Source organism: Pongo abelii, chromosome 6 (genome assembly GCF_028885655.2).
Source record: "Pongo abelii isolate AG06213 chromosome 6, NHGRI_mPonAbe1-v2.0_pri, whole genome shotgun sequence".
In the NCBI taxonomy this organism is placed as follows: domain Eukaryota; kingdom Metazoa; phylum Chordata; class Mammalia; order Primates; family Hominidae; genus Pongo; species Pongo abelii.
Genome location: NC_071991.2, coordinates 28766914 through 28791083, shown reverse-complemented (window position 1 = coordinate 28791083; position 24170 = coordinate 28766914). Strand labels below are relative to the sequence as shown.

Sequence of the window (24170 nt, the reverse complement as noted above, 5' to 3'; positions counted from 1 at the left end):
TTTCTTTATCTTAAAGACCCGCTGGGTTACTTAAAGAGTGATAGTTCTGTTGTTGGAGTGAGGATAATGCTGCATTCGGCCTGCCTTTTGTGGCATCTTGCTTACCCTACTTTGAAGAACAGAGATACCAAGAATCAGCCGTATGAAGCTGGGGCTATTTTTGCATTGTGATTTCATAGATGCTGAAAAGACCTCCGACTGATTTCCTAATACTCAAAATGATACAGTAAGGGACTTGGGCATTTAGGTCTTGAAGACTTTTCATCATGAGTTTCTGTTAACATCTAAGATAAAAAGTAGCTGCCATGCAGAATCTTACCAGGGTTTGCTGCCAGCCAACTGAATGACTTATTGGAGAAAGGACTCATGACCCCTGGGCCTGAGGGACAGGTGGACAGGGAGATGGCTTCAGCAAGGACTTTCCACAGGTGACTCTGGTTCTGCAGTGACAGAAGCTCCTGTTGCAGAGGGTTGTAAAATTATTCAGAAAGAGTAGGGATAATGCACCTACATTTTACCTGCTTTCAAACTGGCCGACAATTTAATTCTGGGAATTATTATTTTTTTCTTCTCCAGTAAATTTATGGTCTATCCTATTTCTTTTCTTTTCTGCCAACCATTGTATTTTTTCACGGACAGTTGTAGGAAAGAAACTATGATTTCCTATCAGAATGCTTGTTCATGGGAAATTCGATAGTTTATCAAAAATAGCTTTCACTTTTTAAAATGTTCCTTTTTAGTTTCAGTTGAAGAAAAGAGAAGACACAGTGTTAATTCCAGAAATGAAAGAGGATCTATCATTACTGATCCAATGAAGAATTAAAGAATAATAAAGAAACATTATAAACCACTCTGTGCCCACAAATTTCATAACCTAAATGAAACAGACAAATTCCTTGAAAGAAACCTACCAGAACTCACACAATAAGAAATAGATAATTTGAATAGTACTACATCTATTAAAGAAATTGGGTCAATTATAAATAATCTTACCAAACAGAAAGTACCAGGCTCAGATGAGATAACTAGTATATTTATGCAAATATTTAAGAGAAATTATTCCAACTCTCTACAATCTCCTCCAGAAAACAGAAGCAGAGTGAATATTTTCACTCATTCCATGGGGCCAGAATTACCATAATGCCAAATTTAGACAAGACAAGAAAAAAAAATAAAGAACAATATCTCACATAAACAAAGATGCAAAAGTCCTCACCCAAATATTAAGAAATTAAGTCCAAAAAGGTAAAAAATAAAAGAATTATATACTACAACCCGGTGAGATTTATTACGGGCATGCCAGGCTGGTTCAACATTTGAAAATAAATTAGACTAAGTGTGGTGGCTCATACCTGTAATCCTAATGCAGCAGGAAGCCAAGGAGGGAGGATCACTTGAGGCCAGGAGTTCAAGATAAACCTAGGCAACATAGCAAGACTCTATTTTTTTTTATTATTATACTTTAAGTTTTAGGGTACATGTGCACAACGTGCAGGTTTGTTACATATGTATACATGTGCCATGTTGGTGTGCTGCACCCATTAACTTGTCATTTACATTAGGTATATCTCCCAATGCTATCCCTCTCCCTGCCCCAACTCACAACAGGCCCCGGTGTGTGATGTTCCCCTTCCTGTGTCCAAGTGTTCTCATTGTTCAATTCCCACCTATGAGTGAGAACATGTGGTGCTTGGTTTTTGTCCTTTGTAGGGACATGGATGAAGCTGGAAACCATCATTCTCAGCAAACTATAGCAAGACTCTATCTTTAAAAAAATTAGTTCATCTTAGTTCATCATATTAAGTTTAAAAAAGATAAGATCTTATCAATACATTCAGAAAAATCATTTGACAATATCCAAAACCCATTCATGAGAAAACCTCTCTGCAAACTGGAAATAGAGAAAAACTTCCTCAATTTCATAAATAATGTCTATAAAAACCTGCATCTAACCTCATACTGAATGTTGAAACACTAGATTCCTTCCTGCTAAGATCAGGAGCAAGGCAAAGATGTCTTCTCTCACCATTCCTATATAACATTGTACTAAAGCCCTAGGTAATGCAATAGGACAAGAATAGAAAAGGTACATAGATTGGGAAGGAAGAAATAAAACTGTCTTTTTACACAGATGATATAATTGCCTATGGAGAAATACAAAAAGATGACAAAACAGAATCTTAGAATAACCAATTTTAATGAGCAATTATAGCAACTTTGCACAATATAAGATTAATATACAAATGTCAATTACTGCCCTATATATCAGCAATGTAATTAGAATTTGAAATTTAAAAATTCAGTGACATTTACACTAGCACCAATAACAGTGAAATTCTTAGTTACAAACATAACAAAAGAAGGATTCAACATTGTTAAAATGTCAGTACTTCCCAACTACATCTACATATTCAATGCAATCCCAATCAAAATTCCACAGAGTTAGTTTGTGGATATTGATAAACTGATTCTAAAGTTTATATGGAAAGGCAAAAGACTCAGAAGAACCAAGAAATTATTTTAAAAGAACAGTTACAGGAATGACACTACCCAACTGTAAGTACTACTATAAAGCTACAGTAATCAAAACAACATGGTATTGGTAAAAAATTATAGAGAAACAGACCAATGAAACAAAAGAGAAAGCTCAGATATTGACCCATAAAAATATAGTCAGCTTATCTTTGAGGAAAGACAAAGGCAATTCAACTGAGAAAGAATAATTTTTCAACAAACAGTATTGGGACAATTGACCATCCACATGCAAGAGAAAAAAAACCCTAAACCCAGACCCGACAACTTTCACAAAAATTACTTAGAATGGATCATAGACCTATGTGAGAGGAAAACCCACAAAACTCCTAGAAGATAACAAAGAGCAGAATCTTAATTACCTCAGATTTTGCTCCTTTGATAAAACACCAAAAACGGCAGGCACGGTGGCTCACGCCTGTAATCCCAGCAGTTTGGGAGGCCAAGGTGGGCTGATCATGAGGTCAAGAGAGCGAGACCATCCTGGCCAACATGGTGAAACCTTGTTTCTACTAAAAATACAAAAATTAGCTGGACATGGTGGCATGTGCCTGTAGTCTCAGCTACTTGGGAGGCTGAGGCAGGAGAATCACTTGAACCTGGGAGGCGGAGGTTGCAGTGTGAGCTGAGATCACACCACTGCACTCCAGCCTGGGGAACAAAGCGAGACTCCGTCTCAAAAAAAAAAAAAAACAAACAAAAACAAAACAAAACATGATCCATGAAAGGAAACATTGCTAAGTTGAACCATATTAAAAATAACATTTCTGCACTGCCAAAGACACTCTTAAAAAAATAAAAAGACAAACTGCCGCAGAATGGGAGAAAATATTTGCAAAACACATAACTGATAAAAGACTGCTATCAAAAATGTGCAAAAAACCGCAGAACTCTTAAAATTCAAGAATAAGAAATGAACAACCCAATTATAAAATGGCAAAAGATACAGATACCTTACTAAAGAACATATAAGCATGGCAAATAAGCATATGAAAATGTGCTCAACAGCTATGTCATTGGGAAATTGAAAATAACAATGGCATACTACCACACACATATTAGAATGGCTAAAATCCAAAACACTGACTACACTAAATCCTGGTGAGGATGTAGAGTAAAAAGAGCTCTCATTTATTGCTAGTGAAAATGCAAAGTCCTATGACCAGTTTGGAAGACAGTTTGCTGGTTTCTTACAGAGCTAAATATACACTTACATAAAATCCATCAATCACACTCTTTAGCCTTAATCCAAAAGAGGTGAAAACTTTCATCCACACAAAACACTGCAGGTAACTGTTTAGAGCAGTTTTATACATAACTGCCAAAACATGGAACCAACCAAGATGTTCTTCAATAGGTAAATAATGTTCTTAACAGGTAAGTAAATAAACTAGCTGTGGTGAAACCATACAACAGAACATTTTTCACTGATAAAAGAAAATGAGCTGTCAAGGCTTGAAAAGACATGAAGAACCTTAAATACATACGGCTGTGAAAGAAGACAGTCTGAAAAGGCTACATACTATAGGATTCCAACTATATAACATTCTGTAAAAGGCAAAACCATGGACACAGTAAGCAGATCTGCGCTTTCCAAAAGTTTGGGGTGAAAAAGGGAAGATGAATAGGTGGGGTACAGTGGATATTTTAAGACAATAAAACTATTCTATATAACACAATGATGGATACGTGTCATGTCATTATGCATTTGTCAAAATCCACAGAATGTAAAACAGAAAACATGAATTCAAATGCAAACTTTAGATTTTAGTTAATAGTAACTTTTCTATATTAGTTCATTAAGAGTAACAAATATGCCACTTTACTGTAAGGTGTTAATAATAGAGGAGAAGCTGGGTGTGGGGAGAGGATACATGGAACTCTGTACATTCCACTCAATGTACACTCAATACTTACCTGAAAACTAAATTATATTAAATATCCCAATGATGACTATCAAAAGTAGAAGAGATTTAAAAATTATACTATGTTCGTGTAATTGAATATAGTACTATGCAGCAATTAAATAAATTCAGATGTTAAATGTCATCACCATGATGGTCATCACAAAAAGAAGCTATAGAATATACACAAAGGAAAATCAAAAGTTAAAATGTTCCACTAAAAAAAACAACCCAACACAAAAGAAGAAAATATTGTAGAAAATGTAAAACAAAAAGATATAAGGTATACAGAAAACAAATAGCAGAATGACAGAAGTCTACTTATGAATAATTATTTTAAATGTAAATGAACTATCCAATTAAAAGGCAGAGATGAACAGAACAGACTAAAAAACATGATCCAAGTATCATGTTTGTACAACACTCACATAAGATTGAAAGACACAGCTAGGTTGAAATTGAAAAGAGGAAAACAGATATTTCATGCAAATAATAAGCAGAAGAGATTTGGGTTGGCTATATTAATATTGGACAAAATAGACTTTGAATTGAAAAATGTTACAAAAGAAAACAAAGGCATTATGTACTCAAAAAGGGTTCCTTTAGCAAGAATATATAAACATTATAAGCATGCATGTACCTAATAACAGACCATTAAAATATATAAAGCACGAATTAACAGAATTGAAGAGAGAAGTCAACAATCTAAAACAATAGTTGAAGATGTTAATACTCTACTCTCTGTAATGAACATAATCACCAGACAGAAGATAAGCTAGGAAATAAATGGCTTGAATAACACAACAAACCAACTAGATTTAACAGATATAGACATACAGGATACTCTACTCAACAACAAGAGAATACACACTCTTCTCAAGTACACATGGGCATTCTCCAGGGTGGACTGTTATGTTAGGTCACAAATTAAATCAATAACAGAAGGAAAACTAAAACCCTCACAAAGTTGTAAAAGATAAACCACACACTCTTAAACAACCAATAAGTAAAAGAAAAAGATCTCAAGGGAAATTAAAAAATAGAGAGGATGGAAAATGAAAATATAACATACCAAAAGTTATGGGATGCAGCAAAAGCAGTGTCAAGATCAGAAATTTACAGCTATAAGCACATTTAAAAAGGGTCTCAAATCAATAATCTAACTTTATGACCTAACGAATGAGAAAAAGAATAAGCTATGCACGAAATAAGCAGAAAGAAGAAAATAATCAAGATCCTACTAGAGATAAATAAAATAGAGACCAGAAAAAAACAGGGAAAACCAACAAAACCAAAAGTTGGTTCTTGGTTCTTCAAAAAGGTTAACAAATTCACAAACTTTTAGCCACACTAAGGAAAAATAAAGACAGTATACTCAAAACAGTAGAATGAGAAATGAAATGGGGACATTACTACTGATTCTAAAAAACAAAATGTTTTAAAGAGCGTACTGTGAACAACCGTATGACAAAAAACTGGGCAACCTGGATAAAATGGACAAATTCTTAGGTATTGAAAAACTGCCAAGACTTGCTGACCAAGAATAGAAAGAATATGGATCTCAATAGGTCCATAACGAATGAGGAAATCACATCAGAAATAAAAAACCTGCTGACAAAGAAAAGCCCTTGACCTGATGGCTTCACTAGTTAATTCTACCAAACATTTAGAAAGAACAGAAATCCTTTTCAAACTCTTCCAAAAAATCGAAAAGGAGAGATTAGTTCCAAACTTATTCCATGATGCCAGCATTACCCTATACCAAAGCCAGAAAAAGACACTACAGGAAACTACAAATTATCCCTTATGAACACTGATGCAAAACTCAACAAAATACTAGCTAACCAAATTCAGCAGCATGTAAGAAAGATGATCCCAACATGACCAAGTAGGATTTATTCTTAGAATGCAAGGATGCCTTAGCATATGAATTTTTAACATATGAAAATTGATCAATGCATACACATTAACAAAATGAAAGGAAAAAATGATTACCTCATGGATGCAGGAAGAAAAGTATTTTATAAAATTCTATATCTTTTCAGGGTAAAAACACTCAACAAATTAAGAATTTAAAAATGAGAACACCAGCACTGTGAAATCCACATATTAAAAACCCACAGCAAACAACATAATCCAGGGCGAAAGACAGAAAAGATTCTCCTCTAAGCTCAAGAACAAGGCAAAGGTTCCTGCTTTTGCCACTTCTATTCCACATAGTAATGGAAGTTCTAGACAGAACAATTAAGAATTAAAAAGAAACAAACTGTATCCAGATTGGAAAGGCAGAGGTAAAATTACCCCTGCCTACAGATAATATAATTTTATGTAGAAAAACCTAGAGATTTCACAAATCCACACAAAAAGTATTACAACTAATTTCAGCAGAGTAGCAGTGTATAAAATCAACATACAAAAATCACTTGTGTTTCTATATCATAATAATACATAATCTGAAAAGGAGACTAAGCAAACAAACCCATTTACAATAGCATCAAAAAGAATAAAATATGTGGGGAGTAACCAAGAAGGTAAAAACCCCAATGACTTTTTTGCAGAAATAGAAAAATCCTGCCTGAAGTTCATATGGACTCTCAAGGGACCCTGAAGAGTCAAAAAAATCTTGAAAAAGAAAACCCCACTTACTCAATCTAAAACTTACTACAAAGTTCCAAAATAGTGTGGTACTGCCATAGAGACGCACATATGGACAAGTGAAACAGTATAGAGAGCTCATTTATATTATCAGATGATTTTCCATAGGGATGCAAAGACCATTCAATGGATAAAGGGCTGTCTTTATAACAATTGGTGCTGGGGAAATTGGATATCCACATGCAAAAGGATGAAGTTGGACCTTTACCTTACATGTAAAAAATAAAAATGGATAAAAGACCTAAACATAAAGGCTTAAACTATAAAATTTTTGAATAAATTATGGGTAGAAAATAACGTAACATTAGATTTGGCAATGATTTTAGGAATAGAAAACCAAACAACAAGCAACAAGAGAAAAAATAGACAAATTGGACTTTATGGAAAAAAAAAGTTTTACACATTAAAGGATAGTATCAACAATGTCAAAAGGCAGTGCACAGCCTGGGTGAAAATATCTGCAATCACAAAAATCACATATCTGATAAGAGATTAATATCCCACTACATAAAGCACTCCTATAATTCAACAATAAAAAAACAAACTGCTTGATTCAAAAATGGGCAAAGGACTTGAACAGATATTTCTCTAAAGAAGATGTAAACTGACAAACATAAAAAGATAAGACAACTACTCATTAGCAAATGCAAATCTTACCTATAATGAGATACTACCTCACACCCATTAGGATAGTTACTATCAAAAAAATAGAAAATAACAGTGTTGGTGAGGATGTGGAGTGATTAGAACACTAGGAAACTACAGGTGGGCATGTACAATGCTGCATCTGCTATGGAAAACAGTATGGTTGTCCCTAAAAACGTTACACATACAATTACCTCATGATCTAGCAATCTCACTTCTGGAATATACTCAAAACATATGAAAGCAGGCACACAAAGAGATATACATACACCTAGGTTCCTAGCAGCACTGTTCCCGATAGCCAAAAGGAGAAAGCAACCCAAGTAGTGTTTGAATCATCAACATCAATGAATAAATAAACAAAATGTGGTTTTTACATACAGTGGAATATTATTCACTTAGCAAAAGTACAGAAATTCTGACACATAGTACAACATGCATAAACCTTAAGGACATTGTGCTAAGTAAAATAAACCAGTCACAAAATGATAAATACTGTATGATTCCACTCACATGAGGTACTTAGGGTAATTAAACTCATAGGAAAACAAAGTAGAAGAGTGGTTCCAAGGGGCTAGATGGAGGGCAACTGGGAACTATTGTTTAATGAGCACAGAGACTCAGTTTTGCAAGATAAAAAATGTTCTCTATGGATTGGGACGGTGATTGAAAAACAATATGAATGTATTTAATTCCTCCATACTTCATACTTAAAAATGGTGCAAATGGTTAATTTTATGTATATTTTACCACAGTGTAAAAAATGCTTTTTAGAATGAACAAACTATAGGTATTTGCAACAGCAAGGATGAATATCACAAAAAAACACATAAAAGAAAAGTAGATGTAAAAGTATCCATAATATATAATCTCATTTATATAAAATCCAATAAGCAAACAAAACTGAGGTTCTGACTTTCAGTAATGCTAGAGTAGCTTGTTGAACACTCTCACAGGTAACAGTGATAAAATCTGGTTAAATATTATATATAGTTACATGGAAATGAACAACTATATACAATATATGCATGTGTGTGTGGTAACTGAATGAGGATTTCAACTGTGTCCACTGTAGGGGAGGTAGGCATTGCTGTATGAATCCAGTCAGATTAACCCCTCTTCAAATAACAACAATGCTTTTCAAAAGAATACAACAGAATTTAGAGTCTCTATAAATACTATTTATAATTTCTAGTACACAATATTAAAATTCATGAAATGCGTGAAGAAACGTTAAAATGTAATCTATACACAAGATAAAAGGCAGGTAGCAGAAGCTATTTCTAAGATGTCCAAGACGATGTAATCAGCAGACAAGGATTTGAGAGCAGCTATTATAAGTATGTGCATGGGGGTAAAGGAATATATCCTCATAATGAATTAACTCATGTGGAGCCTTAGCAGAGAAATGGAAATGATAAAAAGAATGGAATAGAAAGATAATAAAATGAAAAATTAAAAAGACCTTTGAGTTTATAAACAGAGCAGAAACAGAAGACAGCAACGGAAGTCATCCAATCTGAAGAGTGAAATAAGTTTGAAGAAAAAGAAAAGAGCCTTGGAGACCTGTGGAATGACTGAGTCCGAGAAGGAGAGGGAGATACAGAAAAATTAAATATGATACAAAAACAAATAAACAACTCATAGCTGAAAACTTGCAAAGCTTGGTCAAAACCCCAAATTTGCGTATTCAAAATGTGAACACACTTCAAAACCATACCAAGGACCTATTAGAAAACCGGCAGGGCAGGGTTTTCAAGGGACTTGCTATGATTTCTCATTTTCACTATTTATAATAATGGACAATATACTCTCCTTAAGAGTTTTCTTCCTGCCGAAAGTCTGATATGTCAGGCGCAGATGACTCTTTAGTCTATTTTTCAAGGTTTAATTTCTTACCTTGGAAATCAATTAAATTTGTTTCTTCAAAATCTTGCAGTAAAATAGATGTTCCAGAAGTATGCCCAGGGAGATTCTGTCCTGCTGCGTCCGCCCTGCACAGAACTGACACTGTGCCTACCCCAGTTTCAGAAGCGTGTAGTGTAGAGTACTTACGGGTTAATCTAAAAAAGCAAATGGAAAAATGGATTCAAAAAGTGATCACTGTTAACTTCCACCGGCAAAGTCTTAAAAGTGGTTCCACAGGGAGTATTTAAAAAGGGATAAACATTTTTCCAAGGCACCCTATTTCAGGGCAAAAACAAAGACACTATCCAAACCTCACCACGCAAACTTCCCTTATATGTTGGGAGGGACCAAGGCGCCTCGCTGGCCCTGCACCTGCGTTAATTACGGCCGGGAGGTCCACACTAGGACCCCAAGGCCTGGGAACCAGCCTGGGTGGGGGACAGAGAACTGGTGGATGTGGCTGGCAAAGTAGCTTAGGGGGTCCCTTCCCCATGGCAGTTTCCTGACTGGATGCAGCAGGGTCAGGCCTTTCCCCTGGGACATTTTCTCATCTTTATCACAGTGGCAGGAGCGTCCCTGCCCGAGGCCTGACCCAGGCGTGGGCCATGCAGCCAGCCCGGGGTCCAACAGGTGCATCTGGGGAGCACAGGGGGATTCGTGGCAGCCCAGAGAGACAGAAAAAAAGGTGGTTTTCAAAAGGGAAGTGCCAGGTTACCAGAGACTGGGTACCTTCACATGAGGCAGTAAACTGTTTCGGACACTCACGAGGGAGCTTCCCGCGAGGTACCAAAGGGCAGCACTGCGCATGTCTGAACGGGAGTGGCCAGGGGAGGGACAATCGGAGGGCGGGGCTAAAAGGAGCGGCCCCTCAGAGGGGAAAGGGGCGGGGTCGAGCCGGCTACTGAGGCGGACAAGCGTTACCATGGCAACCCTGCTGCGGAGGCTGTGAGAGACTCTTGGCCTGGTCTACGGGAAATCAAACTTTGGGCACAAGTCATGAAGCCGGCACGTTGGGGAGACACCGTGTCACAATTACAAGGTGAGATCAGCCTCCCCGTCCAAGCCGGTCTCCTCGCGGGCAGGAGAGGTTTGTGAATAGCAAAGCTTCCCCCCGCACGGCGGAACTGCACTGGAAGCCTGGAGGAGCTCGGTGGAGGAGGGACCTTTGCTGGGAATGGGGGAAGCTGTAGTCTCTTATCCTCACCCAGCTATTAGTGGTAGGCTTGCAGGACTACAATCCCAACACGAAACAGGATTGCGGGCGGTGCGGATCCCTGGAGGGAGACATGGCGCGGTGCGCTCCTGCCGGGCATGCTGGCAGGAGTAGTCTAAGCCGCTTCCGGCCGTTGATCGCCTACAATCCCAGCATACAACGGGAGTGGGGTTGGTGAGGATACCTGGAGGGAGGGGTAGCGCGTTCCGCGCCTCGCCAGGTATCATACTGGGAGGAGTAGTTTCTTTTCTGTTTTTTCTTTTTCTTTTTTTTTTTTTGAGACGGAGTCTCGCGCTCTGTCACCCAAGCTGGAGTGCAGTGGCGCGATCTCGGCTGACTGCAAGCTCCGCCTCCCGGGTTCCTACCATTCTCCTGCTTCAGCCTCCCGAGTAGCTGGGACTACAGGCGCCCGCCACCACGCCTGGCTAATTTTTTGTATTTTTAGTAGAGACGACGTTTCACCGTGTTAGCCAGGATGGTCTCGATCTCCTGACTTCGTGATCCGCCCGCCTTGGGAGGAGTAGTTTCTTAACCGCTTCTGGATGTTGTCGCAGGGCTGCGAAAGTACAATCCCAGCATGCAACGGGAGTAGGGGTGGGTTGGTGCGAATACCCGGAGGAAGGGGCAGCGGGGAGCGCGCCTCGCCCGGCATTCTGGGAGGAGTAGTTTCTTAACCGTTTTCGGCCATCCGTCGCGGGGCTATCAGCCTACAGTCCCAGCAAGCGCCAGGCTCAGTGGTGGTGCGCATCCCCGGAGGAAGGGGCAAGCCGTGTGGACCTCTCTGTTTCCAAACCTATGCTGGCCACTGATTCTGTGCCACCCCTGACTAAGGGGAGTGAGTCCGGAGAGGGACTTGAGGGGCAGGTCTGGGCTGGGCAGTGAGGCGGGTGTGATGCTGCGAAGTGCACCTCGCTTTTGCCCAAATCGGGCGGGTCTCAGCCTCACCCCACCACCTGCTGTTCAGCTTGGTTTCCCTCCAGAGCATCGCGCCTCCTCCAGCCCAGGGAGCCATCGGCTTTCCTAAGCTGCCATGTAACTGGCCTGAGGTCCCAGACGCTGTCCATTGTGCTGCTGCCCTGCGCTCTCCAGCCAGAGCGCCAGTTCACTCGCTTTTGGGAGAACTCTGCCGCCTGACCTGCCCACGGACAAGGCCACAGCTTTGCAGGGGGGTGACATGGGCTGTGGCTTCCTGGAAATGTCACCCTCAGCAGCACCTTTTACATGGATGTGAATTTTGAGACATGAAGGAGGGTAATTATTGGTTTACCCAGGAGATGCTAAGAGCAGAGGAGAAAACCCTAATTTCCAGGCATGTGTCCTGAGCCAGGGACAGGCTAGCCAGACCCTGAGCCCCCAGTGCCGCCAGAGAGCAGCCTACTGCCCTGGTTTCTGTGGAAGTCCCTTCATGCTGCTGGGCCTTAGCCTCAGGGGCAGCTCAATCAGGTGAGGGTGGGGATGACCCATGGGCTTCTGGAGCTGGGCTGGTTGCCCTAGAAGGGCTGGGCCATCCCCCTTGGAGAGGGTCTTTGTGCTGAGGGATGCCCACAGAGGCGTGGGTACCAGGAACACTGCTCCAGGCAAGGGGACTTTCTTCCAGATTTGGCTGGAAGGAAGACTTGGTCAGCTTTTCCACCCAGCCCATCTGGCCCTTGCAGGGCTTCACCCCATGGACCCGGGTTCCTGGAGACCTCGAGGGCTTTGTGTGGCCCACTTGTTTTGATACTAAGGACACCCCTGCTGGCTGTTAATTTCAGAGCAGGGGGTGTGAGGCCATTATTTTAAGTGAAATAGCTCAGGAATGGAAAATCAAATACTATTATTTTTCACTTATAAGTGGGAGCTAAGCTATACATATGCAAAGGCATACAGAGTGATATAATGGACTTTGGAGACTCAGAAGCAGAGGGTGGGAGGTGGATGAGAGATGAAAAAACTACCTATTTGGTACCATATAAACTACTCAGGTGACAGGTGCACTAAAATCTCAGAATTCACTGCTATATAAGTCATCCATGTAACCAAAAACCACTTGTACTCTAAATGATACTGAAATAAAATTATAATAAACATAATAAAATTACAATTACAATTACATAATTATAATATAAACAAAAATTATAATAAGAAGCTTTTTTTTTTCTTAAAAAGAAAAACCCAGTGTCACAGTTTTGAGTTCTAGTGTTTTGGATAGAAAGCCCCTTTTGCTCAGTAACACACTTACTACTGGAGAAACAAAATCCTGAAAATTCAAGAAGAACATTGGCATAAAAGCTAATTTCTGACAAGTTATTTACACACTGCCTACATGAGTATTGCAGATATGTTTTAAAGACAAAGATCCATGTTGGACTGGGTCAGCTTTATGCTTGGTCTTTTTATTTCCAATTCTTCTCTTCTGAAATACAAGTCATGGGTTGCCATGGTGATTATTTCAAATGCATTGTGGTCAGATGGAACTGGTAATGTGTTCTTATTTCCCTTTCAGTTACAAAATGAGCCTGATGCTCTTAGCCATCAAAATCTCACCAACACCTACTACTTCAGTTTTAACTCTGGTTCCTATTTCAAGGCAATCACTCAAGGTTGCAAATCACAGAAAGACAAAAATGTTTTAATTAACCAAAAACTTAATAAAAAATTATACCCCCCTGAAGCCATGTAATTTGGTTTTTATTTTCTTGTCTATTCAGGTCCATAAACCACAACTCTAACAATATATACCATTCATGATAAGTTAATATTTATTGAATAGTAAAATAAATACATGTTAAGGGTAGATCTGGCTTCAGGTATAACTGCAATCAGGGCTAAAGTGATATGTCCAGTAGTCAAGAACAAATGTCAATTATAATCTGACCTCCTCCACTCGAAGCACACAACAAGACTTTAAATGTCCGAAAAGAAAGTTACATGTGGAAATAAATGAAAGAAAAGTTACGAATTAGATTAAGAAGGAATTAAACCTGGTTTTAAAATAAAGACATACAAATATAAAAAAAATACTGAAGAACAATTAGCATAGATAGAGGAGCACCAAAAGTATGACAGAAAAGAAATATATTTAAAAACATTAGTTTCTGAGTTAAGTTTGTAGATGTAGAGATGTGACAAAGAGTTGCTCCTACACACTAAACAAACAAACAAAAACCCTGGAGAAACTGCAAATGAATGGATGGTTTCTCCTGAGCCCTTTAGAGAACTGAGGTCACAGGACAGACTACAAACCCAGTATCAGGGGATGCAGAAGCCAGGTCCCAGGCTTTTAAGTGCACGCTGAAGACCATGTAAACTGGTATAATTAAGCCAGAACTTTTGAACTAGTTCCTGGTGGCTGTGTGTGGGTAGGTGAGGAGAATGAGAAACCCTGGAGTCTACAGACATAGGGTTTACACCGTTGTGTATAATTTTTCTAGGAAGCCTACAAGGCCTGTCAGGGAAGATGGGGTAGAATCCTGAGGATGCTCCCACACAGTGCGGGTAAGGAGGGACCACTATCCCATCCACTGCTACAACTCTGGAGACACAGCCCTCACATCTCTATATAACACGAGGCCTAATCTGCAGAGAAAGAGCATCCAAACCTGAGCCAGAGGGCACTGGGGAGAAACGGAACTGAGGATGGAGAAACAAGGCCAACACCCGAATTTCTGCACAGAAGCATCTCCCATAAAGAAAAGAAACCATTAATTTACAGGGCACTGTTCAAGGCCCACTTCAACTGGGAGTTAAGAGCATGGAGAAGAAGCATGTTTCCCCTACCATGGACAAGGAGGGACAGGAATGTGCTCTTGTCCTGGCATTGCATGTACAGGAGGGGCAGGAAACTCTTCAAAGGTCAGTAACCCCACACCCCAGTTCACAGTGCTAAGTCTGAGGCTTCCTCAGAACGTTAGAGATCTCCTCACTCCCTCACCACTGCCACCAGGTTAAGAAGCATGGAGTCAAAAGAACAGTGGAATATAGCTGGGCCAAGTGCAAGAAACCACATGTGGGAAGAGGCACAAAGGGAAGGCACAGCAAACGCGGGAGATATTAGCAAAGTATCATGAGAGGGATTTGAATTTTCTGGTTCTCAGAAGGTTATTACTGCCATAACGACTTTTAATCCCAGCCTACCTCTCATCTACATGACCAGAAACCCCTACACTAAGGCCTATCTGAGGGAAAACTGCTCATCAATAACCTAAAAACTGTCCCCTTTCAATGTCAGTGTGCTGAGGAAAAAATAAAAATAATAAAAAACCCATTTACCCCAATGCACTATCCTATACAACATATGCTATTGCTTTTATCAAAAATTAGAAGCCAAGACATCCCTTTTTATTTTTATTGAGATATTTATTTGTGTTAAAACCAAATTAAGGTCCCAGCACGGAGTTCAGGAGGCTGGGACCTCAGACCACACCTGGCGCCCGCCTTCCGCCCGCCATGGCCGCGCCGCGTCCCAGAAGGCCCAGCGGAGGCTCCGGGGAAGGCGACCCCAGCAGGTGCCCTGGCCCGCGGCATCGAAATCCGTGTGAGTTCCCCACGGAGCGCGGGCGGTCATAGCGGCAGCCAGACAAGCCTTCTTACCTGCCAGGCACCGCGCATGGATCTCGCGTGCGCACAGTCGCGGCTACAGTGTCCCGCGCCGGCAACTCGCACTCCGCTCCCTACTCTGCCGCTCAGTCCCCAAGGCGGCCCCGGGTCCCGCACGTTCCAGTTCCTCAGCAGCCACACGCGGGATGTCCAGGGACGGCCTGATAGCAGCTCAGGCTGCGGTGCGCCGGAGCGCCGCGTGGCCGAGGCCGTGGTGGTCGTATGTCCCATGGACACCATCAAAGTGAAGTTCATCAACGCACAGACCTCCCCAGACCTCCAGTGCAGAGAAGTCTCCCATCGGGTTAGGGAGACCGTGCGGGAACAAGGGGACTCACCGGGGCCTCACGGCCCCCGCGCTGAAGCAGGGCTGGAACCAGGCCATCCGCTTCTTCTCCTGACCTCCCTGCACCGCTGGTACCGAAGGGACAACCCCAGCAAGCCCATGGACCCGCTGGTCGCTGGCGTCTTCGGGGCCATTGCAGGCGCAGCCAGTGACTTGGGAAACGCTCCTCTGCCGGGATCGAGACCCGGATGCGGGGCCTGGAGGCGCACAAAAGCGGAACACAGGGACCTGTGGCTGCAGATCCTAAGGAAGGAGGGGCTCAAGGCCTTCTCCAACCGCACTGTCCCCCACCTGGGCCGGGTCTGCCTGGATGTTACCAAGGATAATGGTAACAGTGTTTATCCTCTACCATGAGGTGGGGAAGCTGCTCAACAGTGTGGAAGACGGACTAAGCCTGGAGGAGCCGTGAGGGGACCGCTGCAGGCACCTCCAGAGCGGGCCGCCACCCTTGTCTCACATGATTCCAGTGCAGAAATGCCAGAAGGCCCCTGCCCACGTCCCTCGAGCTCTGTGGCCTGCCGTGTGCATTGTGGCATCAAGTCCATGCGTCCCCTAGTGCCATGTCTCCCCGTGGTCTGAATGTGACACTGCCCCTGTGTCCACACGTCTGGCCCGGCCGTGGCTGGAGGTCCATCTGGCCTGTGAGTCTGTGCCCACTTGTCCATGTGCTTACTGTGAGCCCTAGGCCTGTGATTCATGTTCTGCGTCATGTGACACTGCGCCCTGCCTCCCAGGGTGCCCGTGTGGCCTGGGTCCTTGGCACTGTCGCCCTGACCCGGTCCCAGTCCACTGCCTTCCACCCTGCCTTGGCCTACCGCAGCTGCCTCTGGGCCTCGGCCTGGTTTCACCGCATTCTCGGGGTTACACCCCTGACCACCAAATCCCGCCCCCCACCAGCGCTTCTCCCACCATTGTTTTAACTGGCCCACCGGCCCTCCCTCCGCCCAGGAGAGGGTGACACACACCACCCTCAGGATCACCCTGCCAAAAAAGAATAAACCGGACCCTATTGCAAAAAATAAAATGTAAATAACAAGTATGAAGCACAGAAGAAAATAAGGTACGAGGAAAAAGCGTTAGAAGATTTTTTTTTTGAGACAGTCTTGCTCTGTTGCCCAGGCTGGAGTGCAGCGGCGCGATCTCGGCTCACTGCAACCTCTGCCTACCAGGTTCAAGTGATTCTCCTGCTTCAGCCTCCTGAGTAGCTGGGATTACAGGCACGCACCACCATGCCCAGCTAATTTTTGTATTTTTAGTAGAGATGGGGTTTCACCATGTTGGCCAGGCTGGTCTGGAACTCCTGGACTCAAGTGATCCGCCTGCCTCTGCCTCCCAAAGTGCTGGGAATACAGGTGTGAGCCACTGCGCCTGGCCGAGTTGGAAGAAATTTGATATCACATAAACTTTGTTTATGCCTGTAATTCCCAGCACTTTGGGCCAAGGTGGGCGGATCATTTGAGGTCAGGAGGTGGAGACCAGCCTGGGCAATATGGTGAAACCCCATCTCTACTAAAAATACAAAAAAAAATAGCCGGGCGTGGTGGTGAGCGCCTGTGATCCCAGCTACTCTGGAGGCTGAGGCAGGAGAATTGCTTGTACCCTGGAGGTGGAGGTTGCAGTGAGCCAAGATCGCGCCATTACACTCCAGCCTGGGTGAAAGAGCAAGACGCCGTCTCCAAAAAAAAAAAAAAAAGAAGCAATAAAGAAAAATATCCAACACAATAATTCAAACTGCATAACACCAAAGAGAATGAAGAACATTAAAAGCCATGAGAGAGAGAATCTACACAGGTGAGAGTAAAATCTCCACAGCCCAGGCAGAGCCAGAAAACTGAGAAGGAAATATTAAGAGTGCTGAAAAATTATTGGGGTGGGGCTCGGTGGCTTCGCGCCTGTAATCCCAGCGGTTTGTGAGGCCAAGGCGGGCGGATCACGAGGTCAGGAGATCGAGATCATCCTGGCTAACACGGTGAAACCCTGTCTCCACTACAAATACAAAAAATTAGCCGGGCGTGGTGGCGGGCGCCTGTAGTCCCAGCTACTCAGGAGGCTGAGGCAGGAGAATGGCGTGAACCCGGGAGGCGGAGCTTGCAATGAGCCGAGATCACGCCACTCACTGCACTCCAGCCTGGGCAACAGAACCAGACTCCATCTCCAAAAAAAAAAAAATGCTGAAAAATTATTGTTCGACCTATGATAGGATACATACCTAGCATATTTTTAATAAATAAGGGTAAACTAAATTATCTTCAAAAGTAGAAAAAAAAAAAAAAAAAAAAGAAGTTTTATTTACCAACAGGAGCATCTTAAGTGTACACTTCAAGAAGATAGAAAAGTTGTCTTATATAAAGTTTAGAAAGTCAAAAAAATATAAAAAAACTTATGGACACAGAGGACTCTGATGGTGGACTCTAAACTAAAGAAACCACCAAGTTCTTGGCAGCATAGGTTTCAAAAGTATTTAGATGAAATAAAAGTGTAATCAAATTATATATCAAATCATCTGTTTCTTGAATAATCTGATGTCAAAATATGTTTTTCAGATAATTATTTTCATAACATTAATCACCTATGATATTTATATCACACATTATGCAAAATTTTGACTATTCTATTATCAGAACTAATTAGCATAAAAGGACTAACAGATAGAAATTGCCCATAAGCATCTGGACACCCATGATGACTGAGTCATAAGCCCATAACAGGGTTGAGGATGATGAGACGATAAGGTCCACCCAGTACATGACCACAAAGCAACTAACCAGCATTGGAATGGTCTGGTGGCCCTTTTCTCTCAGGAGGCTTTTGCAGAGAGGTTGGTGCTGGGAAGGTACTGGGATTGTCTCTGATGTCTGGTCAAAAGAATTACCACATACGCCCTTGAGAGCAACATGACTGCTACAAAGAAGACATCTATAAGCAATGGCAGCATGAGAGACAGGCTCCTGATGATGTGGCTTATGTAAGAAAGTGAACAGTATTTACTGATACTTAGCACATTGGTCTTGGTCACACTAGAAGAGGCCACAGTGGAGGAGGGCAGGTTACTACTGAGAGACAAACTGAGAACCCCAAGAATTGAAAGATGCAAAGTGTGAATTTCTGTTTAATTCTTGCCAACCAGGAGGTGCTGGGGGTAATGGTGACAGCCTGGAGCACACTCCGGAGGCAGGTGGTGCAGATGGAGAGCCCTCATCCCTCTATGCATGTAGAAGAATACCTTACACTTGAAATCATTCGGAAAATACAGTGACTCAGACAGGTCTGGAGATGCCAAGAAGCTCATAGTGAGGAGCATCATTAAGTGGACAAGGTCCAGGTGACAGGTGATGTCAGTGGGCTTAGGCCTGCAATCCAGAGGGAGTGTGAAGATACAGAAGAAAAGGAGGAAGGTGTTGGCTATGAGTCTAATATCAGCTTGGAAAAAAAGGGCAGTTTTTAATAGTATCATAAGTGAAACATGGTCATCTTAATGGTGAAGAGGAATCATATTTTATATTTCTGATAAAAACAACAGATATCCTATCATCAGTATTATTTATTGTGTGGTCAATATTATTACCAACCTTATCATTTTAATTTTACCCATTTATCTTGATTAACCCAGACTGTCTCATATAAATTCTTTAAAATATAGTCTGAACATTTTATTTTACAACAAATAAGTTATACATAAACATCCACACATCCACAATCACACCTATGTAGGGTGCACATTATCTATACCCATACAGTACTTGTGGCTCACTCCTTAGGAAGCATTTCCTTCCTTTCTGAATTTCTCAAATCACTGAACGTTCTCAGGTCTTGAATTTTTTTTCTTCTTAAAAGCTTTTCAACTTCTAAGAATATATATATTTCAGTGCTCAAAGACAAAAAACTGTCCACTATAAATTTCATCCTCAGAAAAACTATCACTTAAAAAAATTAAAAAAAAGACATTTCAGATAAATAAAAACTGAGGCAATTTTTTATAGCAGACAAATCATTTGAGAAAGAATAAAAATAAGTTTTCGGGCTGAATGTAAGTAATTCCAGATAATTTCAATGCCCAAAAAAGACAACGAGGACTAGTAAATGTAACAAATATTTAAAGCAATGTAAGAAATATTTTTTCTCATATGAACTGATTGGCAAAAGCAACTGTGTAATATTGTTTGTAATGGGATCTTCAGTGCTATAACATAAAGAAACTTATTTGCCAATAACATCACAAAGAAGGTGGGTTCAAGAAAAGATATATTGGGCTAAGAAAATCTGTCCAGATAATAACTTGTATCCACAAAGATTTAAAAAAAAATTAGTAAAACTGAAGGATTAAAATATGCAATGAATAATAAGAGGTTTAACAAAACAAACCTGTAAATATACAAGTGCTCTTTTTTCTTATTTTGGCTTATTTCAAACAAATAAAATTATATAAGCAGATAACTATAAAAACATATTGTTGTGTTTGTAACATATGTAGATTTAATCATTAGTACCCAAACTAGGAGGGAAAGAGAGAATAAAGTTGTGCAAGAGAAACGTTTTCATAAAAAGAATATAGGGTTAAAATGTGATGCTCCAATACATACATATATATATAGTGTTTGAGATATATATATATATATATATATATATATATGTATAGTTAATTTGACAATTAATGTAATTAGCAGGTACGATTATGTGTACCTGCTGGTGCCCTGGTCTTGGACTTCTCAGCCTCCATAACTGTGAGAACTAAGTTTAGACTCTGTATAAATTACCTATTCTGAAGTATTTTATTACAGAATTAAGGATAGCCTAAGACAACATTCATGAACATCCATGCTATACATTAAATCACCAGAACTTGTTTATTTCATATCTAAAACTTTCCACTTTTGGTCAACATGTCTTCATTTCTTTCACCCATCACCCCCTAGGAACCACATTGGCATAGATGTCAGACTGGAAGCTGAAGGGGTTCAGGTTCTGCATGTGGACACACTGTTTCTATGACTTTGACTTTTTTGGCTTCATATATGAGTGAAATCAAACAGTATTTGTCATTTTGTGTCTAGCTTATTTCACTTGACCTAATGTCCTCTAGTTTCATTCATATTGTTGCAAATGGCAGAATTCTCTTTTTTATGGGTGAATAATATTCCATTATATAAATATTCCATAATTATCCATTCATCTATTAATGGATACCTAGATTGTTTGCATGTCTCAGTCATTGTAAATAATTCCGGAATGAATATAGGAGTGCAGATGTCTCTTCTAGATACTAATTTTATCTTCTTTGGTTATATATCTGGAAGTGAAATTGCTGGAGAATATGGCAATTCTATTTTAATTATTTGAGAAAGCTTCACAGTGTTTTTTTATACTGGTTGTCCCAATATTTCTGTATCTTAAGGGCGTGTTGTACTCTGTTGGGAGACAATTTTTACAGACCTGTCGGTTAATTTGCTTTACATCTTATATAAGATTCTGTTCGGACAATCTTTTCAAGGAAGTTTTTAAATAACTAACAACCTTGTGTGAAGTGAGTAGTGTCTCTTCTTAGAGCATAGGTCAAACACATACATAAATAATTTAATAAAAAGTATATTTTCCCCAGAGGCAAAGGTTGGGAAGGTTTTATTTGAAACACTTTATTGTTTTTTTCATCAAAATTCTCTGTAATTTGGTGAAGTAAGACAGCAGTCCTTGAACGGAGAAGAAAACAAAAAGGGAACCCCCAAAATACATGACGTGCTGAGAACCCCAAAGTCCATCAGGCACAAACTCCAGAGAGGTTCTGAGTGAAATCCCTGCTACAAATTTTAGCCATGAGAGATGAAGGAGTTCCCCAAATTTAGAGGTATCTCCTAAGCCAAGAAACAACATGATGGAGGTGGGCAGGGGCTCAATCCTTAAGAGTTTTCCAATTTTAGAAGAACTGGGAAAGCACATGGGGACCCCCTCATCTAACAGGGTGGGGGATATGAGATCCTGATGCAACATCAGGACAGTGATAAAACATTGATTAGTTGGTGGGCAGGGGTCCTTGGCATGGCGGGCTAAGATTGGCTTCCTAGTGGCTGAGAGTGAGATCTAAGGCTCAAGACAGCCTGTGCTGAGTAGCCAGGAAGGCAACTCATCAGCTTGGGTTTGATAAAAGGAAGGTTTAGAGGTATTCCCCTCGATCTTGGGGAGCGACCCTTGAAGCAGAAAAATTGTGGTCAGAGTCTGGGGCAAAAGGAGTCACTCCTTTTACTGGAACTTGAGGCAGTCAGACAGCAGGTACCACACGGCTTGCAGCAGTTGCTGGAGATTTTTCTGAGGTCCAGGGACAAAGAGTCACAGCCCATCATAAAGATAATCTGGTCACAGCTGCCAATGTGGCTGTAAGGCAGTGAGCCAGTCATGAGATTTTAGAGCACAGCCACACTGGCATTGACGTCTGACTGGAAGCTGAAGGGGTTCAGGTTCTGCAAAAAAGTCACCTCAGCTGTGATCCATAAAACAGAACCTGAAGGCTTCTCCAAGGGCTGGGCCCTGCTTCACTGTGTCTTCACTGTGGTCAGACGAGAGTCACTCATCTTTGTGTCAAAAAATGTTATTAGATTTGAGATCGCCTTGGATGATATTCTTGGCATGGAGGTAGTTCCCGCCCTGGGCAGTCTGCTGGGCCATGTCAATTAGCTGGACTATATAATATAATATAATATATAATGCAATATAATATAATATAATATATTGTAATATATGTCAGACATAATATATAATGATGTCATAATATATTGTGATATAATATCATGTATTATACATATGATATATATCATAATACATTGTGATATCATAATATAATACATGATATATAATCATATATAATATATATGATATAAAATACATGATATATAATCATATATAATATAGATGATATAATACATTGTGATAGCATGACAGAATTTTGTTTTTTATATATTATATGTTTTATAAAATAACCAATTATATATATGACACCATATCTGACAAAATTTTTTTATATTACATTATATTACATAATATATTGTGATATTATAACATATAAAATTTTGTCAGATAATCTTATAAGAAAACTGAATTAAATTTTGTACATTAACATATAAACTTAATAGAACCTAAGAAAATTATCTGCTCTTGTGTAAATGACCATTTTTTCGATAATTCTGAAGGCCAGCTATGGGTGTGAAAGGGGTCTGCTACTTACTTTATGAGACATTGACTTCCAAATCTTTGCTGTTATTAACCAGTGCCCTTGCAAGATAAGAGAATATTTTACTCTAAGAAAGCATTTTCATAGATACCATAATAGGAATTTTGCTCATGCTAGTTAATAAATTATTATAACATTTTTTGGTTATTAATAGTTTGTCATTAAAATATACTTCTACAGATAACCCATTGCACAGGTGTTTTGATTTATCCTTTAGCCACAGGTCAAATTTTAAAATGTTTATTCATCAAATTTTATTTATTTTAGATAAAAGAGACCTTGTATCTACCATGTGCTGTAAGATCTGTACTTTGTTAGAAAGACAAATTCTCAGACAAAACTCATGTCTATTTTGAAATTCTCAAACCAAGTTCAGGTCTATTTTTTTCAAAATCTAGATTTTACGTAATGTTTCTAGGTGTTTCCTTTCAATACAAACCCAAACTAAAAGAAATAAAAAATTCCCATGCATGGTAATTCCCATGCATATCAATATTGTTAAGTGGTGTACTTTTATTTTTACGAGGGGGATTGTTTATATGGATGTATTGATGTGTCAAACAGGTACAGTTAAGATTCTACCTTTTTTTTTTCTCAGCGTCTCAATCTGTCACTTCAGGTGGAGTGTAGTGGTGCAATCACAGCTCACTGCAGCCTTGACCTCCCAGGCTCCAGCGATCCTCCCATGTCAGCATCCCAAATAGCTGGGACTACAAGTGTGCACCATCATGCCCAACTAATTTTTAAAAAATGTTTGTAGAGATGAGGTCTCACTATGTTGCCCAAGTGAGGTCTTGTAATGTTGCCCAGGCTGGTCTCAAACTCGTGAGCTCTGGCTTCCCAAAGGGATGGAATTACAAATGCAAACCACTATGCCTGGCCAAGACTGGACCTTTCAATGAGCTCACATCTTATTTAAAAAAAAACTAATTAAAAGATAAAGTCTGAGTAACAAATGGGTTCACGTTAATGATTATTAACTTGGGTACTTCTATTCTTAAAAGAAAAATTGTTTATATGTGTGTATTGATGTTTAAAAAGGTACAGTAAGATTAATCCTTTCTTTCTTTTTTTTTTTTTTTTTTGAGACAGTCTCACTCTGTCACCCAGGCTTGTGTGTAGCTGCCCAATCACATCTCACTAAAGCCTCACCCTCCCAGACTCAAGGGATCC

At 40.3% G+C, this 24170-nt stretch overlaps 1 protein-coding gene, 1 long non-coding RNA gene and 2 pseudogenes across 27 annotated transcripts in view; 2 read left to right on the top strand and 2 right to left on the bottom strand.

The window, feature by feature from the left end:
• The window catches only part of LOC134761678 (uncharacterized), a 30656-nt gene extending 19225 nt beyond the window's left edge, over window positions 1-11431 (bottom strand). For 7 of the 26 annotated variants that reach the window (XR_010140707.1, XR_010140728.1, XR_010140715.1 and 4 more), the window contains exons 1-4: window positions 10374-10493; window positions 9636-9799; window positions 1353-1419; window positions 320-458 (exon numbers count right to left, since the gene is read on the bottom strand). Coding sequence is in view for 1 of the 26 variants with exons in the window: in XM_063725725.1 (XP_063581795.1) it covers window positions 320-458; window positions 1353-1439; window positions 1604-1738 (361 nt within the window). In the remaining 25 variants the exon portion in view is untranslated. Of the gene's footprint in view, window positions 1-319; window positions 459-1352; window positions 1440-1603; window positions 1766-9635; window positions 9800-10359; window positions 10494-10848 lie in introns of those variants that run through there. The other 19 variants (XR_010140718.1, XR_010140714.1, XR_010140710.1 and 16 more) reach the window with 9 other exon arrangements.
• Window positions 10520-13510, top strand: LOC129060659 (uncharacterized). The gene is made up of 2 exons (XR_008527508.2): window positions 10520-10683; window positions 13343-13510. It is a non-coding gene; the product is annotated as an uncharacterized LOC129060659 (long non-coding RNA).
• A 1853-nt stretch (window positions 13511-15363) lies between these two features.
• Window positions 15364-16173, top strand: LOC100448431 (tricarboxylate transport protein, mitochondrial-like; annotated as a pseudogene).
• Window positions 18365-19235, bottom strand: PONPYGV1R-PS1848 (vomeronasal 1 receptor ponPygV1R-ps1848 pseudogene; annotated as a pseudogene).